Source organism: Halichoerus grypus, chromosome 2, assembly GCF_964656455.1.
Source record: "Halichoerus grypus chromosome 2, mHalGry1.hap1.1, whole genome shotgun sequence".
Classification (NCBI taxonomy): Eukaryota; Metazoa; Chordata; class Mammalia; order Carnivora; family Phocidae; genus Halichoerus; species Halichoerus grypus.
The window spans coordinates 80553008-80578672 of NC_135713.1; the positions used below are offsets into that span (position 1 = coordinate 80553008).

Consider the following 25665-nt stretch of genomic DNA (forward strand, 5'->3'; position numbering starts at 1 on the left):
CTTGATTTTAATTTTTAAAATATAGAGAATGTAAGGTTCAAGTGCAAGCTATATATATTTAAAGCACACTTTAGAACATTCGTATCTGTTATCTCATTTTCCCTGCACAATAACCCTAGGAGGAGGGCTGATATCATGATCCCTATTTCACAGATGAAGATGTTATAACTCAGGAAGGTCACTAAAGGTCTGAGTGCTAGTGAGAAATGTCTGACCCTGTCATTCTGATTCCAAATCTAGGTCTCTTTCCACTGCCTGGTGCTGCCTTACATTTTCTGAGGGTTGTGGAATGCAGCAGAGGTTTCAGTAACAACGTGTTTAGCTTTTATTTCGGCTCGCTGGACACCTATGGAGCTGATTTCAGCCTGGAGCGCCAAAGTCAATGAACCACTCTGTACTTGAGTAGCTCTGTGCTGCTGAGCAAAAGAAGGAACTGGCATCGTCTTGCTTTGTATTTTCAAAATATTTTAAACACTGAAAGGCAGGGCTTTCCTTCTACAACCCAGGACGGCAACGTGGTAAATCCGGTGAGGAGCGCGCACTCCCCCTTCGGGATTGTGGATCCCAGGAGGGCGGTGGCTCTCAGATTACGGAAGACTGGGAGGACCCTGAGGATTGGGGCTTTCAGGCTCTCGGAGGGTTGTGACCATGGTGGAGCAGGAACAGAGTTCCCTTCCTCCCTGCTCCAGAGTTGTGGCCGTTGACTGTGACTGAGAAGTGAAACAATATTGTTTCTCCAGTCTTACTCCCTAATGAAGACATAGGGGAAAAGAATCAAAACTTTTCCTGCTGTCTTTTCCCTTTCTCATACCACTTGTTACAATGGGTCAGAAGGTAGAAGGTAAATGAAAAGTGGTGCTCTCAAAATGGCTTTTAATATAAAGAGGTCTGAAAGGATGCATAACCAATTACTGATTTTTAAGGCAGTGGTTCTTTTCAGGTGGGGTGGTTAGCTTCGGAGCTGAAGGGACACATGGAAGATATTTTTTTGGCTTTGCGTGATGGGTATGAATTACCTTTGAGTTTCAAAAACAAGAAAAGATACTCTTTAAAATGGCTTTAATCGCTCTGAAATAGTGCGAAGACAACATACTTCCCCAACTCAGTAAAACAACGAAAGCTTTATTGGGGAAGAAATGGTATATCCTCTTCATCAGAGCGTACTATTTCTATATGACCATCAGGACAGCCAGGCGGGGTGGGGTGCATGCCTGGACCTCCCCGGGATGTGCCCACCCTCCCGGAGAGCTTCAGGAGGCTCCACAGCTATCCATGTGAACTTTGAGTCAGTTTGGATGTGCTGTCTTCACTGTGGGTTTTTTGATGAAATAGAACAGAATTGAGTCAAGGGGAGAAATGTTCGCTTATCAGTGAAGTTGAAATGTTCTTTACTAGTCCCCTGCACTTTTTCATATAGCAGGGTGTTGGTGGGACGGGGGTGTCACAGGGGGGGACATTTTGGGAAATACTACATTTCAATTTTGATGAAAAAGTAATATTTCAGGTGATTTAGTGGAATAACCTAGAATAAAACTTCTAATAGCCCTGTTAACAAAATTATTATTTAGAAAGTAATAGTGAAAGAATAGAAATTAGTAACTGCTGACATCTTAGGTTTAGCTTTTTTCTATCTTTTGCTTTAAGCACCAACTATTTTATATGTACAGATGTAAAGCCATATTTAACATGGGAACACTCAAGTATTATGGACACTCACTACCTTTCAGATTTAATTTAACCTCACTGTTGGTTATTTTGTGTGCTGATGTTCTAAAGTTTGAGTAAGATCTATTTGCTTCAGGCAAACCCAAGATGTACATAAGATTTGCTTTGATTTTAATGTGTGGACGGTTCTAACTCAAAATTAAACAATGTACCATTGCCAGTTAGTTAATATCAAAAAGCTAAGTCTGCATTTTGACATATAACACAATTTTGAAAAACAGATACCAAAGAACTGAACAACGTTAAATTGTAGAGTTTAAGGAATAGAAAAATTTGGTTTGTTTTTAATAACCCTCTTTATAATGTGGTTACATATTATGTCAGATTCTTGAAACTGTCCAACTGTAGAGTGGTTTTCATTGTTCTCGAAGGCCCACATTGGGGGGAAATAATTGTTAATATAACTGGAATTGTCTAATCACGAATAAATTGTTTTAAAAAATCACTAGAATTTATAGCATATATCAAAGTATTTGTTTCTGTTTTTTTTTTCTTGTTTCAAATAAAATAGTAGAATTTGAAAACTCCGCCATTGGAAGATGATAGTGATCTATAAAACTTATGTTTACCATCCATTCCTTTTTTTCATGCTCCGTAATTAAAAATGGCCATGGGCATTTTTTATCCACTGAGATTTACCAACTGCTAAAGCTTTCAACATTTATAGAAGGATTTCTACACCTGCTTTTTTTTTTATGAAATAACCAAATATCAGAGCAGCTTGAAGTGTTTTCTTTAAAAAAAAAATAATAAGTTTACCTCTAGGCCTCTGGTTTTCAGCAGATAGAAAGCGCTATCATTAGCCTACCATCCGTTTTAATTTGAAATCCTAAGAACAAAAGTCATTAATAAGTCCTTTGTCATGGATTTTAAAAAAGAAGACGCCTTTTTAGTATTTGTATGTCATCATGCCAGGCCTAGAAAATTAGGCTAATTTATTATTTAAAACACTGGTGGGATTCCTAATTGCATTCATCATTAGATATGACACGTTTAGAACTGAGAACCATATCCAGTGAGAATTTTCCAGTTTGAATTTTGAAATAAAAATATTTTTCAAGAGATCCCTAGCTATTGCCTGTTACCATGGCAACAGTCCTATTTGTCTGAGAGCTCTGTCCGCTGCCAATGAGGGAGAGAGCAACGTCAACTAAACATACGAATACATCAAAGACAAATTCATATGCTCAATCTGATCAGCTCAATTAATGTAAGAACAGAAGCTGAAGGGGGTTAAAAGAGGGCACCCATTCAGGATAGATGAAGCCCCTTTTAGCAGAATATACACGCCGGCCTTTTGGGGGAGGAATTTAGCACACTGTCAAAAACATTATCAGAAAAAGAAAGTACTAGGCCTCCTACACCTAACAGATATGAAGCTGTCAGACAAAGAATAGCACTATTCATTAAATGACACTTATTTTCTCCCACTTTACAAGAATACAGTGAACAAAACAAGCAGGGGAGCAGCTGAGAAAGACACTTTTTTCTTTTGCTAGTGATGACAGACATGCAGCAATTATGGTGATAACTAAGGAATACTAAACAAGAAGCCAGCCTCCATTCTGTTTATCACCTTAAATTTTATGTTACTAAATTTGCATGCAACTCCTGTTTTGTTTTATTATTTATGTCTGGGAAAAATTAGATGCCTTTGTTTTTAACATGGTGCCTTGAATTTGGTGTAGCATACCTCTAAACTCTATGAATTCGCTCACTTTTCTTGTTAAATGGCCATATCAAGTTGAAATGCTTTTGAAGTAAGACATTTCCAAAGCACAACAAGACTGCTGTTGTCAATGTGAGGTGTATATGGGGCTCAGTGGGAGGGGGTTCATTAGTGTAAAGGGAAATACCATACATCTGCACATTTTTTTTTTTTTAGAGAGATAGACTGAAAGTTGTATTAATTGCCACCTTTGCTCATGCTTCATTTTACATGGTGAAACGTGTTACGGTGCGCATATGTTTAATGGATCCTGTTTTGGTTTTTGGTGTTTGTTTTTTCCTTTGGGGAAGTTGTAGTGGTAGGTAGTAAAAACTGGCATGTGGGGCTTGTAACAGGTGCAGGCAAGTAGGAGTTCCCGTGAGATTGCTGCCTTTTAAGAATCTTATGCTTAAACCATGATGATCTGATTTAAGGCCCATTATCAATAGTCTGCTACTTATATCTGCATGATCGTGGACTGATTGATACTGACTTTGTAGCCATGTGCTCCATAATGCGCTGTCAGGAAATGCTGACAGATGCAATGAAAGAACAATAAATGTGGGGCAGCCGTAATGTAAAGGTCCAGCTAGGCTGTATGAAAACTGATAGCTAGGATATTGGCTCCTATGTTACCATATACACCAGTCCCTTTGAGAATTTAGCGGGTGAGTGAATTAAAATGGTCTCCTGATACCCAGAAGGGGAAAAAAAGATCTTCATTTAAGGAACTTGCCGACTTTGCCAAAACATTGCTTTATAAGAACAGAGCCAAGATTAAAAAAAAAAAAAATACTCTTTTACTCAAAAATCTAGGCATGTCTGACACATCTGAGAAACTATTTCTTAAAAATCAATACACACAAAAAAGCACTGTATCTACTTTTTAGGATATTTCACCTATTTGTATAAAATTACAAAAGGAGACATTTTATTCAAATTCCTATTTTAAATATAAGGCATTTGATACTATTTTTTAAAAATTCTTGATCTTCGACTCAGTGCATAAATATAGCTGGCATTTTGCCAGTGCGGATTTTTAACAAATAACTAGGATAATATTAATATGAAGCCATGAAAGTTACCTTCTTCTCCCTAGTCTTAAAATGGTGCTTTGAAAGAAGTTCTATTGGACTATAATTCATGCCTTTTCTTGTTTACATATTTTACAAATACCCTCTGTGTTCTTAAACATCATTTAATAATTTAGTGTTTAAAGACATAATCAACATCCAAGATTGATGTCAGAAGTAAAGTAGAATTCAAATACATTTTAACAAATTACTTGTTCCAAAAATAAAATCATTTATAATGATATCTTTAAAACTCAATGTAGACTCTGCTATCTGGCCTTAATTCTTCCCCCTTTGATTAGAAAATGTAGAATGTGTTGAATACTGACATATTTTCAACATTGAGCCCCTTGTGGTACCTACCCGTAATGGTGGGCGCTGAGGTCAAAGCTGCATTGATAATTTGATTCATTTCCTTATGGGAGGAAAGTAAGAGTCATCTTCTTTATTTACAACGTTGCCTGAAATGTTTTGGGGGAGCCTGGAGAATCTAATGATTTAAAAGGAGTTTGTGAAGATTATTTGCTCAGGTGAATTTAATTTTCGATCCAAACCTTTTTATGATATTTGCCACATGTAGAATGACATTCAAAAGCAAATTTTTAGGATGAGAAAAAACTTACTCTAGCAAGATTCTTAAAATGCAGTCTTCTGAGAGTACTCAAAAGAATATTTTAAGCAGATCATTGACAAAACACGCCTACGACTGTAATTGTGTACATTCAGGGGAATGACTTTTTTATTCCATATTATTGACATAATAGATTGAGTCATCATTACTGTCTGATACGCAAAGGCCTGGTTTAAAACTCTTCTGTGGATCCTCTTTAGCACGCAAAGTATTGACACAAGAGATGGTAATGGCTCCTTTGGAGCCATTAGGGTCCATCATGTCGGGGCCTGCTCAGACACTTCTTAGCAGGTAGCACGCAGACTCTTGACATGATAGATCATAACAAGTCCAAAGGAATAATTACCATTTCTTAGATTACACCATACTTGGGAATTTCACAGTTTATTAAAATCAGAGCAGATTATCACCAATGTGAATTTTAATTCATTAATTATATTCTATTAGTAATACATGCTTCATGCAACACAACGTATATTATAAATTACGTAAACAAACCAGATTACATGCAGTTATGTTACACTTCTCCCTGTCTAGGAACTTCAAGAAGTCCACCCTGATTGTTATGAATATTCATAAAAAAGCAATTCATTCCCAGCCTTCTACCTTTTATGCCAAGAGTCAGCCTGGAGCAAATCTTTCATGTCCACGGCCTAGACCTTTGAAAGTAGAGATGCCTAATGGAAAGAGTGACAGAGCTTGAGTGACACTGACTGTGACAGGCAGGAGCTCTGGTGGGCACCCATATAATTAGATCTTTGTGTGGTCTGGTTGGCGAAGACAGAACTTGATGTTTTACTAACAAAATGGTTTGAAAAGAAACCGCATCCCCCCAAAGTTTAGGCTGTTTATCAGGTACAGAAATGAAAATAAAAAATTTGCAAAGAAAAAGCTCCTGGTGGTTTTGGATAATAGGTATTATCGCGGTGTAAAAGCGGAAGTGAGTGACGTTGGATTGGCCTGTAAGGAAAGCATCATGCTTTTTCTTTTCATGTGAATAGTTTTTATTGTGTTGAGATTAGAGACAAATATAAATTACATTATACAATGTGGCAAGCCATTAGCTTTTCATAAAAAGAAATTTTATCTACAGTGAAAAGCTTTTGATCTTGAAGACTTCGTGAAAAGCTTTTTAAGTTTGATTTTGGTGGTGTTTGTTATTTGGTGTAAGTGTCAGTATCGGTGTCTAGAAATTATGTCAGGTGGTTTGCCTGTTTGCATGGCAGTGTGGTGCATTTAAAGGGTGTCCCTTTTGAATTTCCATTTCAAAAAATGTAAACTCAACTTATACCTAAGCCTTAATGAATAGGCCCTAATTAGATCATGTATAAGAGAAATAGTTGTCTCACTTTCATTAGTCATAGATTAGGGTTTTCCCATAGTTTAATGCTTGTTGTGTTTTCAGGTTCCAAGCAACATCGCAAGCTTCAAAAAAAGAAAAAAAGAAAGAAAGCTAAAACAAAGTAGTTTCTTTGAACTTACAGACTCATTTGGACACAGAAAATTCCCTTTCCCCTTATCTTTAGCACTCTCAGAGAACTGGTGTAGACCAATGCACGGTTTCTGTTACTGGAAAAATGCAGTGGCATAAACCTATTGCACACTGGAGGTCACCCTTGCTATTTACAAATTTTCTACACTTTAACAAAACAAAAGTAGATCCCGCATACTTTTAATATGCACCACAGTTTGCATGATATTTCGATATAAATACATGGATACTATGTGTCTTCCATGTATAGCAGTCATATTAAGTGCAATTAAGGAACCCATTACGAAAATCTTATGGTTGTCTGATTTTTCTGATGAAATAAGCAAATGACAGGAAGCTTTTCAAAATGAAACTAGAAGCTTTCATTATATATTATATATAATGGATTTTGAAAATCTTTCCAAATTGTTGTAACAGAAGTCTAGAGTAGAGTTCATATGCATTTCTTATTCAATAATTTGTCAGATTTTTTTTCTTTACCACATCATTCCTGGAGATAACTTTACCGTAGTTAATACTTACAGATTGTTGATAAAAAAAATTACTTCTGAGTAATTTTACTTTGACATAATTTATTGTGGTATGCTAAATAGTTGAGACCGTTCTGTTTTTTCACCATGTTACTTTCACATTTTTATGTCCATTCAACAAAAAATAATAACATTTTAGTATGAATAAAAATTTTTTTTCTTTAACAATCTACTTAAAAGCAATGACGTACATAAAAATGAGCTCATTAAACTCAGTAAGAACTCTGGGTTTTTTTGCAAATAGCTCAATGACAAAACATAAAACAGAAGAAAAAACATTTAGCCTACATCTTGAAGGCATTCAAAATAGGAACCAAAGATAGACTGAGGAGTGTCTGATTCCTTTTCAGTGAGAGTGTTCTGAAAATGGAAGGGTTCATCATCTGGGAGCTGTAACAAGCAAAGTGTGAAGTTTTACAGAGGAAAAAGAAAATAAGCATTTTACCTATTTTCCCTTAAGATGTACTATGAATACCATGAACTTTTCCTGATGCCTGTTACCTTAGTGTACATAGTCCATTTTCTTTCTCACAATTATTTTATAACACTTTTTAATCTCTCATTAAAAGGATCCTTTATAGTTTCATAAAAGTTTCACATAATTTGTCAGTGATCTGGCATACGAGTCAGAGGTCAGAAGTGAGTTAAGGGATAATGGCTTGAACAGTTCCTATGAGGTAGCAAGATCAAGAGAGCAGAGGGTACACCATCCCATTCCCTCGTCAAAGACTAAGACGTCCAGGGATATATGTCCGCTGACAGAGCAGCTCAGACACTCTCTGCTGTTTATACTGCGTGGGGTGTCATCCACTCTCCTTTTCTCTCCCTCTTCAGGGTTCGCCGGAGGGAATTGATGAGCTGTACCTCAGGCTCCAGATGGTTGATTTGTACAAAGAGAAGCAACTGCATAGCATCTCCTCTTTTCAACTTCCTTTTTGAGACATTGCCAGTGTTACGGCCTATGTCTCAAATCCCTCCTTTTGAATCTAGTCATTCTGCCCCATGTTGAAGGCTTAACAGTGAGCATCTCTCTCCGCGAAGCCTTTCCCAAACACTCCTGCACCACGGTTAGCTTTGGCAAACAGTCCAGAACTGCCTGTCTCGCCCCTTCTGGGTCCAATATGTATGTCTTCAGGTTTTCATTAGAATGGAAACTGTGTGTTTGTCTGTTTCATTGCACTAGTGAGTTTGTCTATCCGGTTGCGGCAAGTACGGTCTTTTTTGTCCTGTAATCCTCACGGCCCTGAGCAGACACTGGCCACGGAACAGGTGGAAGTCATCTCTGCCTCCTCTGAGCTCTCAGAGCACCTTCTTTGTACCACTTCTGTGACCCTAAGCACTTCATACTTTGATTAGTTATCTGAGAATGTGTTTTCTCTCTCCTCGGCGAAAATGTAAATTCTGCGAGAGCAGAACTGTGTCTTAAACATCCTCATATCCCACACTATCATCCCCACAACACCACAGTCCGCACGGTGTTTTCAATTAAAATTTTCAGCCACTTAACTAGCACTTATTGAATACCTGGGTACAGGGCACTATGCTAATTGCTCAGGATGATATGACATAAACTGTTATTGTTGATACTGAAAAGGACCCTATAATACAGTGGGCGAGAGATTAATGAATGTGAATAATAGAAGAACATGACCAGGGCAGAGTGGATGGAGAGAGCGCTGAGTTGTGGCTGAGAATGGAAGTAGCCAGTTTCAAGCTTTCAAGGAAATATTTGGTAATGTGGTGTATGTTGGTTGCCTTTATTTTTATTTGTTTTAGAGAGAGCGTGCGCATGTGCACCAGCTGGGGAGGAGGGGCACAAGGAGAGAGAGAGAGAGAATCTTAAGCAGGCTCCACGCCCAGTGTGGAGGCCCATACAGAGCCTGGTCTCAGGAACCTGACATCATAACCTGAGCCGAAATCAAGAGTCAAACGCTTAAGCAACTGAGCCACCCGGGCGCCCATATGTTGCCTTTAAATCCAAGTTCAAGGGTGTGGCTTATGGCAAAAACTTCTTCTTCTGGGGATAGGAGAAGAGCCTGGGTGGAAAGGATTTTCATTCCATCCCATCTCACCAAAAGGAGCAATGACCAAACGGTCATTTAAGTTTGAGCACATGAATCTATCCCTGGACAATGGAAGGAAACATTTTGCAGGAAGCCAGTCCTTACACATTTATTGAATAAAAGAGTGAATGCAGTTACTCACTCTGATATTTATTGATTGAACAAGTCAAAAAATGAATAATCCCATCCTAAAACACAAGAATTCTTTGTTTTTACCAAGGAACTTTGTGCTTCATACGTAGAAAATCTAGACACCCTTAAATTTATGTTTACATTTCTCTGCGTGAATATATAAACCATATGCTTTAAATATCATCATAATATATAATTTCTTTTCCTTCTGGAATTTTACTGACTTCCCTTTATTTTTAACCCAGTAACTGAGTATCAGGCTGCCTGAGTTTTTAAACCAATACTAGATTCAAAGCTCCTTGAGGAAGAGGCTACATCTTACCACTCTTTCTCCCGCAAGTTCTTATGTTCTAATTTAAATTAGTTCAAGAATAGAAAAGAAATTCCAAATGTAATAGATAGAAAGCACTGTGTCAGTTTCTGAGAGATCATGGAGTGACTGCCCCTGTAGTTCCTGAGGCCAGAGTGTCTTGCCCTTAGCAGAAACACTCCATAAATGCTGGTTGAATTTAATTTCATTTTGCCATGAATAACACCTGCATTTGCCTGAGTGACAGTGGTGCTGAAAGATTTAGTATAGAAAAACCCTTTAAAATGCCCATTCCCTCTACCCGGTATAATTAAAGCCCAGCTGATCTGCAGTAAAAATGACACAGGCTCTTTGCTCCTTGGCTCTGAATCTACCAGCAGAAATTTGATTCTTGGTATCTTACTAAAGTGACTCTATTATACCAATCAACAAATATTTCCTGAAAGTGAGATTTCCAAACAGCACTAAAAGAAATTAAGATGAAGGAATGGTCCTCCTTTCCATATTGCCATATTTGGCAGAAGAAAAGGTAATGAAATACAAGATATTGTGTGGTAAGTGTCAAATGGAAGGAAAGTCTATGAGGACCCAGAGGGAAGACAGTCTCTCTTTTTGGTTTGGAGTCATTATATAATGTTGGAAGAAGTGGAGCTTGAGCTGGAACTGGAAGATGAAACTGGGTTCAGATGGATGAAAATTTACAGGGATGGTTGTTAGCATAAAGCAAATGATGTGAGCAAAGATCCAAAGGCTGGGAAGTTTATAGCCATTTGTTTTTTTGTTTGTTTGTTTGTTTTTTATTTTATTATGTTATGTGAATCACAGACCTGTACCTCTGAGACAAATAATACATTGTAAGTTTATAGCCTTTTGAGGAGATCATAAGCAAACCATTTGGCTGGAGTAGAAGAGAAGTAGGCTGGAAAGATAGATTGGAGTGAGATCACAGTGGGACTTACATGCCACAGGAAGGAATTATCCTTGGATTCCTTGGGTTTGGGGGCACAGTGGCAGGGTAAACAAAATTTTTGATATTTGAGTTATAAAACCATAGTCGTTGAATGAACGTCGTGGATCAGACTGACGGGTGCATTAGTGGTGGGGGTGGGGGCAGCGGGGAGGGTCTACGAACAGGAGCTGAGACTGACGTGAGAAGGGGCATACTGGGAGGAACTAAGTATTTTTCATACTTCATTTTTTTAAATCCAGAGCCCATATGCTTATCTTTTTTTCTATGAAAAGGAGGAGTTGGCTTAAAGATTATTAGTGATAAATATGTGAATGTAGATTATCTAGAGGTTTTTAGAAATCCACCTAAGATGTAACAAGATGTCCTGTGAAATATTTTATCAATAATGTGAAAGAATTGTAGCAAGTGTTGATATTTGTCAGAATCACCTGCAGAGATGGGTATGGATATATAAACCCAAGTGCCATTCATGAGGTACCTTATCAGAATGCCCAGGAATGACACCAGGACCTCTGTATTTGTAACCAGCTCTGTAGATGGTTTGGATGCATACCAAAGTTTGAAAACCATGACTGTGATGTGTTCTTTCCTTTTGTGCTTTTATTTACAATTGCTAAGATGATTAACTAGCTGAAACAATTATAGAAAGGAATGTTTGCTACGACATCCATACTTAAATATTGATAATAGTAATCCATTAAAGATCGTTGAGAAGAGTTTATTAAAGAAACCTTATTATCAAATTAAATTGAGGATTTAGTGAGTATAATGGATAGAACCTACCTACCTGGTCAGGATTCCTAGCATCCTGTGAAAGTAAAATATCTCATCAAAAGTTCTAATGGACTTTTCTTTCATGTGGAAAAAAAAAAAAAAAATGTGGCTGTTACTTCCATAACCTTTTAACGTGGTTCTGGAATTGCCCAGATGGTCTGTTACACTAAATCATTTTGTTGATTCTTAAATGATGAGGGCATATCAAAATGAAACAAACTCTTTTCCAGTGTATTTATCATCTTCTGAATACAGGATTTTACAGTTATAATGGTATACTTATTCCTCTGGATGACTTTCAAAGGCAATAAAATCTAAATATATTCTTGATTGGGGAATTAGTGATGTAATTAATTTTATAGGAAATAAACTCTCAGATCTCTTTTATCGCTCAGTAAAACCAGTTATATGGTTATATATATATATATGTTATATACATTATTCAAATTGTTATCACTGTTTTGCTTTGTTAATTATTTTAAGTTTCCCCCTTTAGGGATTTTTTTAAAGCATTAGGATCCTGAGCCATTGGAGAGGTGAGGCACGCCTCATGGTGAGGTAGTAACATGTATATTCTTCCAGTACGTAGGAGGTCTCTAAGACAGGTTTTAAGTGTAGCAAAATCATTTCCGTTACCACAAGTTTTCTATCACTTAGTAAAATTAAAAGTGATAGCAAGACTTAGACGTTAGTTCTGCTTCTGGCACTATCTGAATCTGTTACTATCTTTTAATCCTTCCATTGGTACTTGCATAATCACCTTTTACATTCACAAATAAGTTACTGAGTTTCTCTGTTGATAGTCATGAAAACACATTTTAATTGAGTTTGGCATGTCAAAACCCTTTCTTGGGTTTTATGTTTGATGTACCATGCCACATTTTCAATGAATAAAAAACTGCCTCCTTGCATATTTATTACACATTCTCAGTTAGTGAGATTTTGTTACACAAGCAGTTGCCTTATTATTTTTTACACCTGCACTTTGATATCACAGTGGTTCATTGTCAATCGACGTAATGTATCAGAAGTGGCACGGCTAATGAGCACACTGTTGCCTTTAGTTCGTTTTACATCTTGAAACCCTACTGGGGAATAGGCTATAAAAATTGGGGGAAGGGTTCTGACATTTTATAAATGTCATATGTCAGTCCTGCACCGTGGTGGCTGTGACACACGGCGTTCTGATGGTGTCACGGCCACATGGTAGCTATGTTCACGAGCAGGCAATGAGACTTTGTTTTTATTGTAGCCCTCGGGAAAGGTAGGGATGTGTGTGTGTGCGTGAGAGAGAGAGAGAAATTTTTGCTTTTCAAGTTAACTTTAAGCCTTTAGACTCATGTACATGAATCAGCAAAGTTGGTCATTTTATTAATATAAGTGAGTAGAAGCAGTATTTCGACGGCTTAAAGTAAAAAAAGTGACATGAAACCTTGGGGATGCCTGGGTGGCTCAGTCGGTTAAGCGTCTGCCTTCGGCTCAGGTCATGATCCCAGGGTCCTGGGATCGAGTCCCGCGTCGGGCTCCCTGCTCAGCAGGGAGCCTGCTTCTCCTTCTGCCTTCTGCTCTGCATTTGTGCTCTCTCTCTCTGACAAATAAATAAATAAAATTTAAAAAAAAACTTAAATTCTACTTTTCTGTGGTTAAACACAATATTTTGACCTTAGAACAACAGTAATTGTTCTGTGTTTTCTGGTTCCATAAATTTACATTGAAATTTGTATTGGAGAGAAGTAAAAAGTCAGGGCATATTATTTAAACTTAATCTTTGTTTTAAGGTAGGTTTTTAAAACATATTGATGGTATACAAGGTGTTAACAGGTAATTTAGTCAGTTCTTCATCAGTGCAGGAGGGTTTGGATTTTGTGAATGGAGAGAATTATGTTACTAATTGGAAAACAACAAGTGTGTTTTTATTTTTAGAATTTTTAAGATTTTATGGACCATCCTTTGTCTTGTGATAACTGTAGAGTTATGAACTCAGAATATGATAGCAAAGGGCAGGCAGAGTATTTTCAGTTCTGAACTGTTTTTATTTTTAAACTGGTTAATACTCAAATATTTTAAAATGGGAAAATTTCTTTCCTTCAAGGCCTGTGTGTGTGTGTGTGTGTGTGTGTGTGTCGACCATTGTCAGAGCGATCCTTGAATGGCTCACTTGGGTCACTGACCAACCAGAGAGCAAAGGGAGCGCACAAAAGGCAAGTGGGAGCTGTGGCGTCAGGGGAACTCAAAATAGCACAGTTAAATGAGATCCAGCAAGACTGGTCACACCCCCCCACCAGGCTCAAAGTGGGAGCAACACTATCTGCAACTATGCAATGTCTTACCATCGTCAGGCACCTTCACTTACCACAATCCCAGGAGTGACTTGTCTTGGTTTCACGTGACTCATACGTAGCAGAGCAGGATTGTATCAGGACTTTCATAACATCTATCCTAGCACTCTTTCCACCACACCGAGTATTTGCTCTGTAAATATATTCATTTCTTCCCACATGATGAATTTTTATGTAAACTTAATCATTTGTAACTTGAAGCAAAGGTGAAATTTATTAGATGTTTTCTAGGCCAAACAGATGTGCATCATCTGGGCCCTGTTTTCTGGGCATGATCTAATGTTGATGGCAGTATTCAATGATTACCATTCAAAGAATACGGTGAGAAACCAGCTGTTTCCTAAGATCAAGGTGACGTTAGGATACAGCCTGTCTACTTAATCTCTTTGTGGCCAAGCCTCGCTCTGGCGACTTGAGTGTGTCGCACACCCTGGGAACTCCTGTCCCATTTTACCAGGGAAAGTGAGGTAGGAGTGCAGGGAGCCTTGCCATGGACAAATGACCACAGCTTTCCTCCCTTCCTGCCAGGACCCGCTTAGTGCTTTTAGTGACAACATTAGAATAGTGACATCCTAGTAGAAAGGACCCTGGAAATGAGTTGTTTTAGTTGTGATAACTCCTTTCCCTTGCCCAATTGAATTCGAATGTTCTATTCGGTAGGACCCCAACTCCTCTTTATGATGAAATACATATTGCCAATTTTTAAAATTCCCTACTGCAAAATTTAAACTTGACCTTTTGTGAAATTTTTATTGAAAAGGCCATTTTGGGGGAAATTTTAGAATCCTATTTACTAAGAAAGGCTGGTTTTTAAAGTAGAAACATTTCAGACTGTTAAGGGGGAGGTGTGTGTTTTACTTTGCAACTGAAAATCATTTCTAACATATGGACTGATTGCATGGACCAAACATAGTGTATGTTTTAGTAAACGTGTCTGCTTGTTTCATTTTGTAGTGTAATTTGGGTTTAAGATTCCTAATTTCATATTTTAAATTTAGGCTTATACTATAGTTTTGAGATACTGTTGGAAAAAGTCTTAAGATACATGATAACATAAGAAGATGGAGAAAATTCTTTTTTAAGCCCAACATGGAGCTAAGTGGAAACTGTAAGCACTTAGAGCACTGTGTAGTAAAAGTTAGGCCTTGATTCTTTGGCTCTTCTGTTACCAAGGTATCTCCCTAGCAAATAAATATATATATGCACCTGTGAGTTTGTGGAACTTACATATAATTTTAACTTTGTCTGTCATTGAGGCTCTTCATGTGAATGTCTTTTTTTCCCCCAGAAAGAGTAATATTAAGTTTCACTCGTAAGTGTGGTTGTCAGCTGACTGAGCTCCTTGCTCTTTCAGCATCCGAAAATAACTGTAAATTACAACTTTCATTTCCTTTAAATGAAGAAGGCAACAATTTGAAAATACCTCTTTCTTATAGTGAGTTTCTCAAGTTAGGTAGGGCACGCTGAAAATAAGAACTTTTTTTGGCAGTTATTGTTGTAAATAATATGCCTAAATTATTAACTGAGAATACATTGTTAGAGACGTGCCAAGAGTAGACAACCCATTAAATTTTCTTTGTTTAAAACTCTCCAGTTCTGTTGTTGGGTAAGACAATTTATTCATACAATCATATAAAAATCATATTTAATAAAGAACAATCCAAGGCAAAGAGGAAAAAAATGTCTTTATCCATAAGCAACCAGATGAGAAATGGATTTTTATTCAGTCAGATCCTTTTAGTCAATGAATCCGCATTTTCATGCATATTGCTCTGAAGTGATAATTAATATAGTCTAATTCAGGACATGATGCTTGAATTGATGTACTGTCATCAATACTCCACGTTAAAATCAAACCTTGACAGGGGTTTAACACCCTGGAACAGGTCATCATACGATAATACTCTTTGCCTCTCAGTATTTGTCTTCAACCAAGCAAAGTATTACAAGATGGGGTAAGGAAAAAAAAAAAGGGAAATAATTACAAATGAAGAGTGACACGGGCTGTGAATAGAACATATGTTAGGCTAGGCAGAGGCATCAGTGAATTATATCATTTCATGATGAAGCGGCACTGGGGCTGAACGGGCCTATTTTAAACCTTGATGTATTTTATCTCTACTGTATTTGGACTGTCATCTTTGGAGAAAGACTTGGTGTAATTGAGAGTCAACTCCAATCTGCATGACTCGAGCATGAAGTGGGGGCCAGATGAGCACTGCTAGGAGGCCAGGGAAGCTTCTAATAAGATAAAATGAACAATCGCCTTTTATGCTTTACAGTTACAAATGCATTCCATGAAATACGGCATTCAGAGTTATGGCTTACAAATGTCATTCACGTTACAAAGTTTGGGAAGTGTTCCAATGATTCCAATGTATCTAAAAAGGAGCCCAGTTCATTTTCACGCTCCCTTTAGGGGAGGTAGAATCAAAACCTGCTTTACGTGAGGCTTTTCTTGTGAAAACGTATTAGATGTAAGCAGCATAATTGGGTCATAATGTGTTTTCATTATGTTTGATTTTATTTGGCTATTGCACTAAAATCCTTGTCATCTTTGCATATCTTTAGCAAGCCACTCTTTCACACCCACTCACATGCCCTCTTCTTGCTTGAAATGCACCTTGATAACTTCTGCCAGAAGAACTCTTTCCGTTCTCTGAATACTTTAAGCACTAAGTCTCCCCACTGTCTTCCCTATTTCATAATGCTTTCTGCTTCACCTGTGCGAGTCTGTCCGCTCACCTGGACTGGAAGCGTCTCAAGGGCACAGCCCTACGTTCACGTGGTGTATCAGCCCTGTGTAGCAGGTAGTCAGCACTCTTTCCTGCTTCATGGAAAGTCAGCAGAAGGTAGCAGTAACTTAATCTCAAATCAGGGAGTGGAATGGGCTGTGCAAAATTGTTAGTGATGAAGAGGGTCAGAAAAACTCTGTCATTCAGTGCTAGGTCTAGCCAAGTCATTTCCTAAGCATCCAATTACTCATCCTCAATGAAAGAGTAAAACCTGTCTCTATAGAAGACCGGTCCATTTCCGCTCACTCCATGGCAGCTGAGTTGTATGGACAATCCAGCAGGTTAGGGAGCGTCGATGGCTCTCCCTTTGCGTTCCCCTGCCCTCCTCTTTCTTTCTCCCTCCTGCTCCCATGGACTACTTGTCACTTGTCTTCTTGCCCACCTATTACAGAAAAGTCTTGGAAGGACATTGAATAAGTTCCTCTGAAATACATAGTCATCATTTTGTTCAATAATGGCCTTTGAGCCTCATCCTTTATAAAGGTAAATGAAAGCAGATCTCGCTATTTGTTTCAGATTTTATAAAGTTTTACATAAACTTTATTATTGATGAATTATTATGGTTTCCTGTTGTAGAGCAGTGTATGTCTTAGCAAGATTACATGTTTTCATTGCCCCTGAAATATAACTGAAATATATCAGTTACCATTTCATTTTGACAACTCTCCAAACACCAAATACTTAATTTTCTTAAAACATTGATATTCAATGAATTTAAGTCAATAAATTTTAATGTGTATTAGTAATGGGACAGTTGACTAAGATCAAATTACAACTTAAAAATCTACATAATTTGGGAGCTATTTCTTATTTCTTAGGAAATGCCTTTTAATATAAAAATGAATAACTAAAGGTATCATTTTAAACCATGGTATGATTTAAACCAAGGTTAAGTATACGCACCTTTGCAAATAAATGAAATTTTAATCTTTAGAGAGGAAGACAGGGATTATACTACCTTACTGTAGGACATCTTTTATCCTAACACTTAAATTATTTTGAAATATGTTATACATATTAAATGATCTCTTCATCTCCTAACATATATATATATACACACATATATATATATACATGTATGTATATATATATATATATATATATATAAACCAGTTGAATATTTTATTTGGTAAGATAATATTTGTGCCATATTGTGATGCCAGTTTCTAAAAATATGTTCCCCATTTGTAAAATATAACAAGGAGACTCAGAGGACTTTTATATATAAATGTGCCCCTATTTGTCTGTTTTTTAATAATTTCATAATTTTGTCCAGGTCAGTTGTTCATAAAAAATTAGTTGGTTTTGTTTTAGGTATGTGCCCTCATTTTCCAGATGAGAAACAGATACAAATATTTCATAATTTTTGCCAAGACAAGCTGAAATAGTTAATGGCTCTAGTTAAGGAACTCATGAATGCTGACACTCTGTTCCTTGTTCTAATACGTTTCAAAAATAAATTATCTCCTTTTATTTAAGCTCCCAAAATCCATTTAAACTTTCATAATTATTAGTAGCACCGCATCTCTGCCTTCAGTATTAAACTTTTAAGTGTTGAAATAAAATTCACATTAGAAATTCCAAATTATGAGGGAGAGTAGAATTCACCTTAACAACTAAATAGGCGTGAGTTTGAGTAACACTGTATATAAACCTAAAACAAGAAGGATTTACATGTATACACACTAAATCGAAGAATGAGTCCAGAGTTATCCAGCTTGCGCCCAATCCTTAGGAAATTTGATAGTTTAGCTTGTATGGAATTTGATCAATTAAGTAGAAAAAAAAATGAAAGTGCTTTTAAAACGGAAGGGAAGCAAACAAAAATAAAGCCTTTTGCTTTGTAAGTGATGTGCAAGATGCTGAAGAGAATGTGGTGAGTTGATACATCTGGGTCACCTGCTTATGACTCAGACCCACACCGTGTGCTTTGGGGTTACCTTACCCTGTTGCCTACCCTCCCAGCTGACAAAAGAGGAAAGCTTGGGTCATACCAAATATTTCTCTGTGTTGAGACATTTTTATATCTTCATAACTAACTTGCCAGCTGATTCTCCAGCTGCTCAAATACAAGATGAGCATATTCAAAGGAATCTCACTGCTGATACTATTTGGAAGAAGGCACAGCATCAATTCAACAACTAAAATACTCAAAGGGATCTGATCTTGGCATCTCTGAGGATTCAGAACCTTCCCATCTTCCTCCCAATGCACACGCAACAGAAATCTACATGAATGCGATGTGAGGGAGGAAGGGGAAAAAGAAAAGCAGTAACAAAGTGAGCAAATAAAGAACCTGGAACCTCAAAAACAAAATACAGAAATTCCCTGTGGTAGTTCAAACGAGTTCTTTCAGTTCCAAAAGGGAAGAGTGCTTCAATCCCACACAAATAAACATTGCCTTCACAATTCTAGGCATTTTTAATCTTGGCTTCCTCTGAGCTGATGATAACTTGAAGAGATCAGCAATTTCTCCCAGTCTCCTAAATTGTGCATTTTTATCATAACTACACTATGGAAGAAAGAAGAAACTAATGACATCAGTAAATTGCATAAAGCTCCTATTTAAGTCAATGACATACTGAGCACATTTGACACCTGGAGCAGATCATTCTTAAAACCCTCATTCTATAGCACAAAATTATTTTCAGCAACAATCATAAAGCAAAACGAATAATAACTGATGATGATGATGATGTCTGGGGGGAGGGACATACATAGAGAAAATTTTCTTTTATTGAACGTGGAGCATATAGACATGTCAATAAAAATGATAAATAATAAAATAAATATTTTGGCACCAAAAAAGGAAAAAAAGTCATGGCTTTATATCTTTTTTTATTTATATCTTTTAATTACATTGATTTTTCTTTTTTGGAAAAAACATTTTAATCTTGAAATTTTTAAAATTTCAATACAAAAACTCTAAGTGGTCATATAGAAGAAGAGATTATAGTAACCTGAGTTCTGTTTCTTTGTCTTCATCCCACTGTGTTACCATCAGTTATTTCAAACCCATTATTTAAGCCCAGGAATATGTCCTAGTGCGGGAGCTGGGGACACCAACTGCACTCGAAGCCAGATAGAACACTTTGGAGTGGTTGTAATCTTACTTGTTTTTTAAAGAGTTATTTATTTATTTGAGAGAGAGAGACAAAGAGAGAGACAGTGAGGGGAGGGGCAGAGGGAGAGAATCTTCAAGCAGACTCCCCACTGAGTGCGGAACTCCCCTCGGGGCTCAATCCCATCACCCATGAGACCATGACCTGAGGCGAAACCAAGAGTTGGACGCTTAACCGACTGAGCCACTCAGGTGCCCTGTTGTAATCTTACTTATGAACTTAGTCTTGCAAAGACAATGCAGCTGAGTTTCCATGTGTCTGACCTAACCATATAATATTAAGTTCTCTGAATTATTTTCCATGTATAATAAAATGTTTATTAAGGGATAAGTAATAAAAGTGTGCTAATTTGAAGCTTGCATACATAGTATTAAAATTAAGGGTGCCTGGCTGGCTCAGTCATTAACTCATGGCGACTCTTGAACTTGGGGTTGTGAGTTCGAGCCCCATGTTGGGTGTAGAGATTACTTGAAAAAACAAACAAGCTTTAAAAAATTAGTATTAAAATTCAGCTGTAGCCACTACAGCAGTTGTTTAGAACTTAGACCTGTAACAGGTTTCTTTTTAGGGCGGACTATTATTGATGTTATTTAGAATTGCTAGAACATGGTGATAATAAAAAGCAGGCTAGCTTTTTGTTAGTTTTTTTATTTTTATTTTTTTAATTTGAAAAAAATTTAAATTTTTATATATTTTTTAAGTAATCTCTGTACTCAACATGGGACTCGAACTCACACCCCCAAAATCAAGAGTAGCATGCTCCACTGCCTGAACCAGCCAGGTGCCCCAAGGGTTTTTTTTATTATTGTTTTTTAAAGATTTTTATTTATTTATTTTAGAGAGAAAGAGAGCAGGGGGAGGAGCAGAGGGAGAGGGACAAGCAGACTGCGTTGAGCTTGGAGCCCGACTCAGGGCTTGATCCCAGGACCCCGAGATCTTGACCTGAGCCGAAATCAAGAGTTGGACGCTCAACTGACTGAGCCACCCAGGTGCTCTGCCTCAAGGGTTTTTAAATACTCTACCAAAAATGTATCCTCTTACTGCCTGATCTTGACGCCAACTTCTCCTACCTCCCGTCCCTTGGTATGCCATTGATTTAAGTCGTTATTATTACTTTAATCAGTAAAATGATGAAGTCAAATAAGTCCGTGGCTGTTGTCTCACTGTACAGTGTTAAGTTCCAAGACTCTTTAGATAAATAGTGAATAGGGGTGCCTGGGTGGCTCAGTCGGTTAAGCGTCTGCCTTTGGCTCAGGTCATGATCCCAGGGTCCTGGGATTGAGTCACGCATCAGGCTCCTTGCTCGGCGGGAAGTCTGCTTCTCTCTCTGCCTGCCGCTCCCCCTGCTTGTACTTGCTTTCTCTCTCTGACAAATAAATTAATAAAATCTTTAAGAAAAAAGATAAATAGTGAATATAAAATAACTGTCATTTTGAATATTTTTCAACAAATATTTATATTGCTTCATTTGTTATTTTATTCATTTATATGTGTCAGGGTCACCACCAAAGTTCAAAAGAGAGTCATTCTTCCTTTCTTTAGTGCAGTGGTCTTCTTATCTCTTCCTACAAGCATGTTTATGTTATTAGAGTGGTGTAAGAAATAATGAAAATTCTGTTGTCTTCTGTAGGATTGTTTTTAGCAAACAACTGAAAACATCTGAAAGGATAGTTTATAGAGAAGAACTCTGCCATGAGTAATCCTGTTCTCAGCCAATGACCTTCTCAAACATGCTATTACCCAAAAGGGTACAGAACAAGGCAGAAGGATGAGGACATAGGCCTTAAATTCCTTCTGCAACAACAGAAATTCCCGAATATCAGGAGGTCACGCAAGGGCGCTGCGGGTTGGTGCGCGTAACACGCGCACACTGGGGCTGCCACAGTAAGTGTGGTGTGCTGCCGGAGGCACCTCACGTCTGGGGTAGGCCTTTAATTCAGAAGCCTTAATACAATCTAAGGAAGGAGCTGATAAAGTTGTAATTATTCTTATATTTAAATAGTCTCTGGTGACTGTCAGACAGCCCAGGTTCCACAACTCTTGACAAGCATAAAACCTGTAGCAGCTTTCACAGAATTGGCACATTGTTTGACTTGGCAAACAGGGTGTTTAAAGCTGTTTTTACGAAAGTTTCCATTATTTTTACAAAAGCTGCTACAGAATTTAAGCTTTTTTTCACATTTCAAACGTATGTGTGTTTGTTTGTGGGCAGATAAAACCAAAGGAAAAATGGGAAAGCATCCCAGGTTTTGTGCTAAATTTCTACCCAAATAGGTGTGCATTAAGAAGACTCGCAACTAGACCTGTAGGTAAACATGTCTGCTCAGATTAGCTAAATAGACCCCTGATTTCTTGAACTCAGAAGTTTCTTCCACTGTCTATATTCTTCAGCCTCGATCCCTTTATTGTAGACATCTTGGGAGTACGCCTGAATCTCTATTTGAAATTGAGCTTGGTAAGAGTTCTAACTTTTATAACTTTCCTTAAAAACAGCCCCAATCCTAGTCTTTAACATTTTTACCTCTTACGAGGAAATTAAGGCAAATCAGAGATGAGAAAAAATCCATCTGGATGTCTCGCGTCTGAGGGGTGGTTGATGACCAGGGGCTTAGCCAAGTGCTGGACGCTGCTGTGAGGTAAGCCGCCTCCTGAGGACTCAGCGCTTCAGGTCCTGTTCACGGCTGGGGCTCCCTCACTTGCCATCGAGTTAGGTACCTCCTTCTAGAAACTTGGCATGAAAGCAGAGTTGGGCTAACCCAGGGGCAATTAGCCTTTTCCCCCAGAAGACAACCTTTACAAGGGAGCAGGAGGAATAGGCTTGGCCAGGACCTTCATAACCTTCCTCTCTGCGATCCTGGTTAAAGAGGATGAGACTGTGAACTTGTCAGTCAGTAGGACCCTGGGTGGGAGGCTCCATGCTGAGTGCCCTCAAGGACAGAAACGTCTCCAAGATGTCTGAGAGACCCCTGCAGTGGTAACCCTAGGAGCATGATGACAGGCTGAGTTACCATTTGGCCTCATGACACAGCCTAGCACCAGCAGTAAGATAATTTTTTACAATTCACGATCTCATGATGACTACTAGATGTTTAAATTTAGTATACATTTCTAGAAATTCAGTGAGTGGGAAACTTGATTTCACCAATTCTTTTATTAAGATATTGAGCGTGAAGCTGTCCTTAATAGAATAAGTTTCTTTGACTTCTAAATATATTTTTGAGAGGGAAAGAATCTTGTTTTAGTTCATCATTTATCAGGCACTTGAAATTTTAACATGAACAATATAGAGAATTCTTGTGTGAAGATATAGTAAATTTTTTTTGACGTCCTGATTTGACAAAGAAGCTGTTGAGCATATATCTCCATGCCTCAGAATAATTATATTTGTTTTCCAAACAGAAGGAAGATAGAGCAGCTGAATTAGTTGCCCATTTTTATTCATAAAATGATAATTAGCGAAGGTATAAAATCTGGCACGTCAGGGTTCAAGAAAAAAAACGCTTGTTTGCTTTTAAGCATCTACTAAAGTGCTGATTGTCTTTAAATTTCCAGATAATGTTGCCGACCTTTGTTCGGATATGCCTGCAAAGGCTGGTGTGTATTATATAATTCCAGCCTAAGAGTCATCCAGGCTATGACTCAATTATTATTATTCCCGCTTACTGTATGGGAAACTGAGGCTCAAAGAAAATAAATTATTTTATAGAGCATACAAGGCTAGTAAAATTGGGGCCTATGTTACCTCCTCTTCTGGACAAAGGAAAGCCTGGAATTCTGGATATGAGGTATGAGGTAAGCACATGGATGTGTGGGGTTGGCTTTTGGGCCCTCAAGGCCAAGGATGACCCCAGAGGAGAAGCAGAACAGACCGTCGTGGGGCAATTTCCCTGAATATTGGCTCTAGCACCAGGCCACAGGCCTCTGCAGGTCGAGCTAGGATTTCCGCAAGCACTGTCTAGATCCAAAGCCTCTGTTAGTCTCTTTGTGATTTGTGAAGCATCCAGCAGGTGGCTGGTACAAAGGGAAGCAGAGGTCAGTAGAACATGTCCCTGCCTTCAAAGAGCCTGCAGTCCAAAGGCGGAGACTGACACATAAACAGATCTTAATCATTTATGGTATTTGGTCTCTGTTAGTGCGTATTGATTGTCAAGGAACAAGGTACTGCAGAGGGTGGAGGTGGCAATCAATGAAGGCTTATTGAGGAGCTTATCAGAGAGGAATTTTAAAGAGTAAATAATATTTAAATACACACACACAAGCACATACACATGCACACATACACGTATATTTACTCTTCGTGAGCCTTGTTACACCACCTTGTCCGAGTCTTAATCAGAAAGAAAGATCCGAAACAGAAGAACGTTGTCCACACTCACTATTTCGCTTGGTTTGACTCTGTGGCCATGTTGACACTACACTTCATCTACCCTTGTCCTACACAGCGTGCTGACTTCTTGATTAGGGGTTTCTGTTTTGTCGTCAGTGCATTAGGCAATGTGCCGCTCAGGTAGCAGAATTTGATTATAGTTTTCATCTTTGCTTTCTGAATTGCTGTGGGTTTCCTCCGGTATTGACTGTTGACCTTTGCATGTTTTGATTTGGAAAAGTTTCCTTGAGAACTAGCAGGATGGGCTCACTCCCATTCAGCCCCCGCTCCTGGTTTTCTTTGCTCTTGCTAGGTATGGCTGTGTGCACTGTGTTTCAATCTAAGCTGATGATCGCAGGGCGGCTTTATTTGAGAGCTGTGAGGAGTGGATCAGAAGTACTTGTATCAGTTCAGGCATAACTAGTCATTACCTAATGGACTCTTCAGTCTTCATAACTTTCTCAGCCCAGTTAAACTCAGGCAAGAGCTAGGGAAGTCTAAACCTGCTGATGGACTTGAGCTAGATCCTTTCTTAAGTTCAACATACAGACCATAGAGCCCTCCATCATCGTCAGCTTGAAACCATGTGAACTGTTCAAGCAAGTTCAGTTGGCTCTCTCTTTGTAATGAAGTATTTGAGTATGCAAGATTCATGTTCAGTATGGGTAGCTTTATATATATGTATATATATATATATATATATATATATATTTTTTAAGATTTCATTTATTTGACAGGGATAGACAGTGAGAGAGGGAACACAAGCAGGGGGAGTGGGAGAAGGAGAAGCAGGCTTCCCGCCGAGCAGGGAGCCCAATGTGGCGCTCGATCCCAGGACCCTGGGACCATGACCTGAGCCGAAGGCAGACGCCTAATGACTGAGCCACCCAGGCGCCCCTATATATATCTTTTTAATATCTCTGTTTAGAGACACTACCAGGTATATTTACGAAAATGAGATTTCCTTAACCAGAATGTTAGGAAATTGTGGGTCAGTAAAAATCTAAAAAAACATATGAAAAGTTGGAGCATTTTGTTTTTGTTTTGCTTTGTTTTGTTTTATAGAGGGAGGATGGGAGGGGGAGAGGGAGAGAGAGAATCTTAACAGGCTCCACACTCAGCGCGGTGTCTGACACAGGGACTGATCCCACGACCCTGAGATCATGACCTGAGCTGAAATCAAGAGTCGGACGCTTAACGGACAGAGCACCCAGGTGCCCCTGGTGCATATTTTAAAGTAACTATTTTTTGGTACTTATTTGTTCATTCAGTGAGTATTTATTAAATGCCTGCTGTATGCCTGACCTTATTTTAAGCATTTGGAATACATCAGTGAACAAAATAGACAGAACTTCCTGCCTTAAATACATTTATATTCTAGAATTATCTTCTTCTCTTTGGAGAAGTCAATAATTATTTCAATACTCAGGCTGAGCTATAAGTTCATGTAAATTTCATGTGCAGCTTTTGCTTTTATTTCCCTAATTTTACCATAAAATGTAATTCCTCTAATTATGTTCTTCTCCTGCATTCATTCACTAACAAATAGGTATTGAGCACCTACTGAGTGGGAAATGCCAGCTTATGTGCAGAATAGAGACCTGCCTTCAGGAAGCTCACAGCCCAGTAAGAGAA

At 38.1% G+C, this 25665-nt stretch overlaps 1 protein-coding gene across 6 annotated transcripts in view; it reads left to right on the forward strand.

Moving 5' to 3' along the window:
* KIAA0825 (KIAA0825 ortholog) overlaps positions 1-25665 on the forward strand; it is a 399405-nt gene that overhangs the window by 250923 nt on the left and 122817 nt on the right. The window contains exon 21 of one of the 6 annotated variants that reach the window (XM_078067062.1): positions 241-1387. The exons of the other annotated variants lie outside the window; for them this stretch is intronic. Coding sequence (XP_077923188.1) covers positions 241-310 — 70 coding nt within the window. The 3' untranslated portion in view covers positions 311-1387. Of the gene's footprint in view, positions 1-240; positions 1388-25665 lie in introns of those variants that run through there. 6 annotated transcript variants of the gene reach the window in all.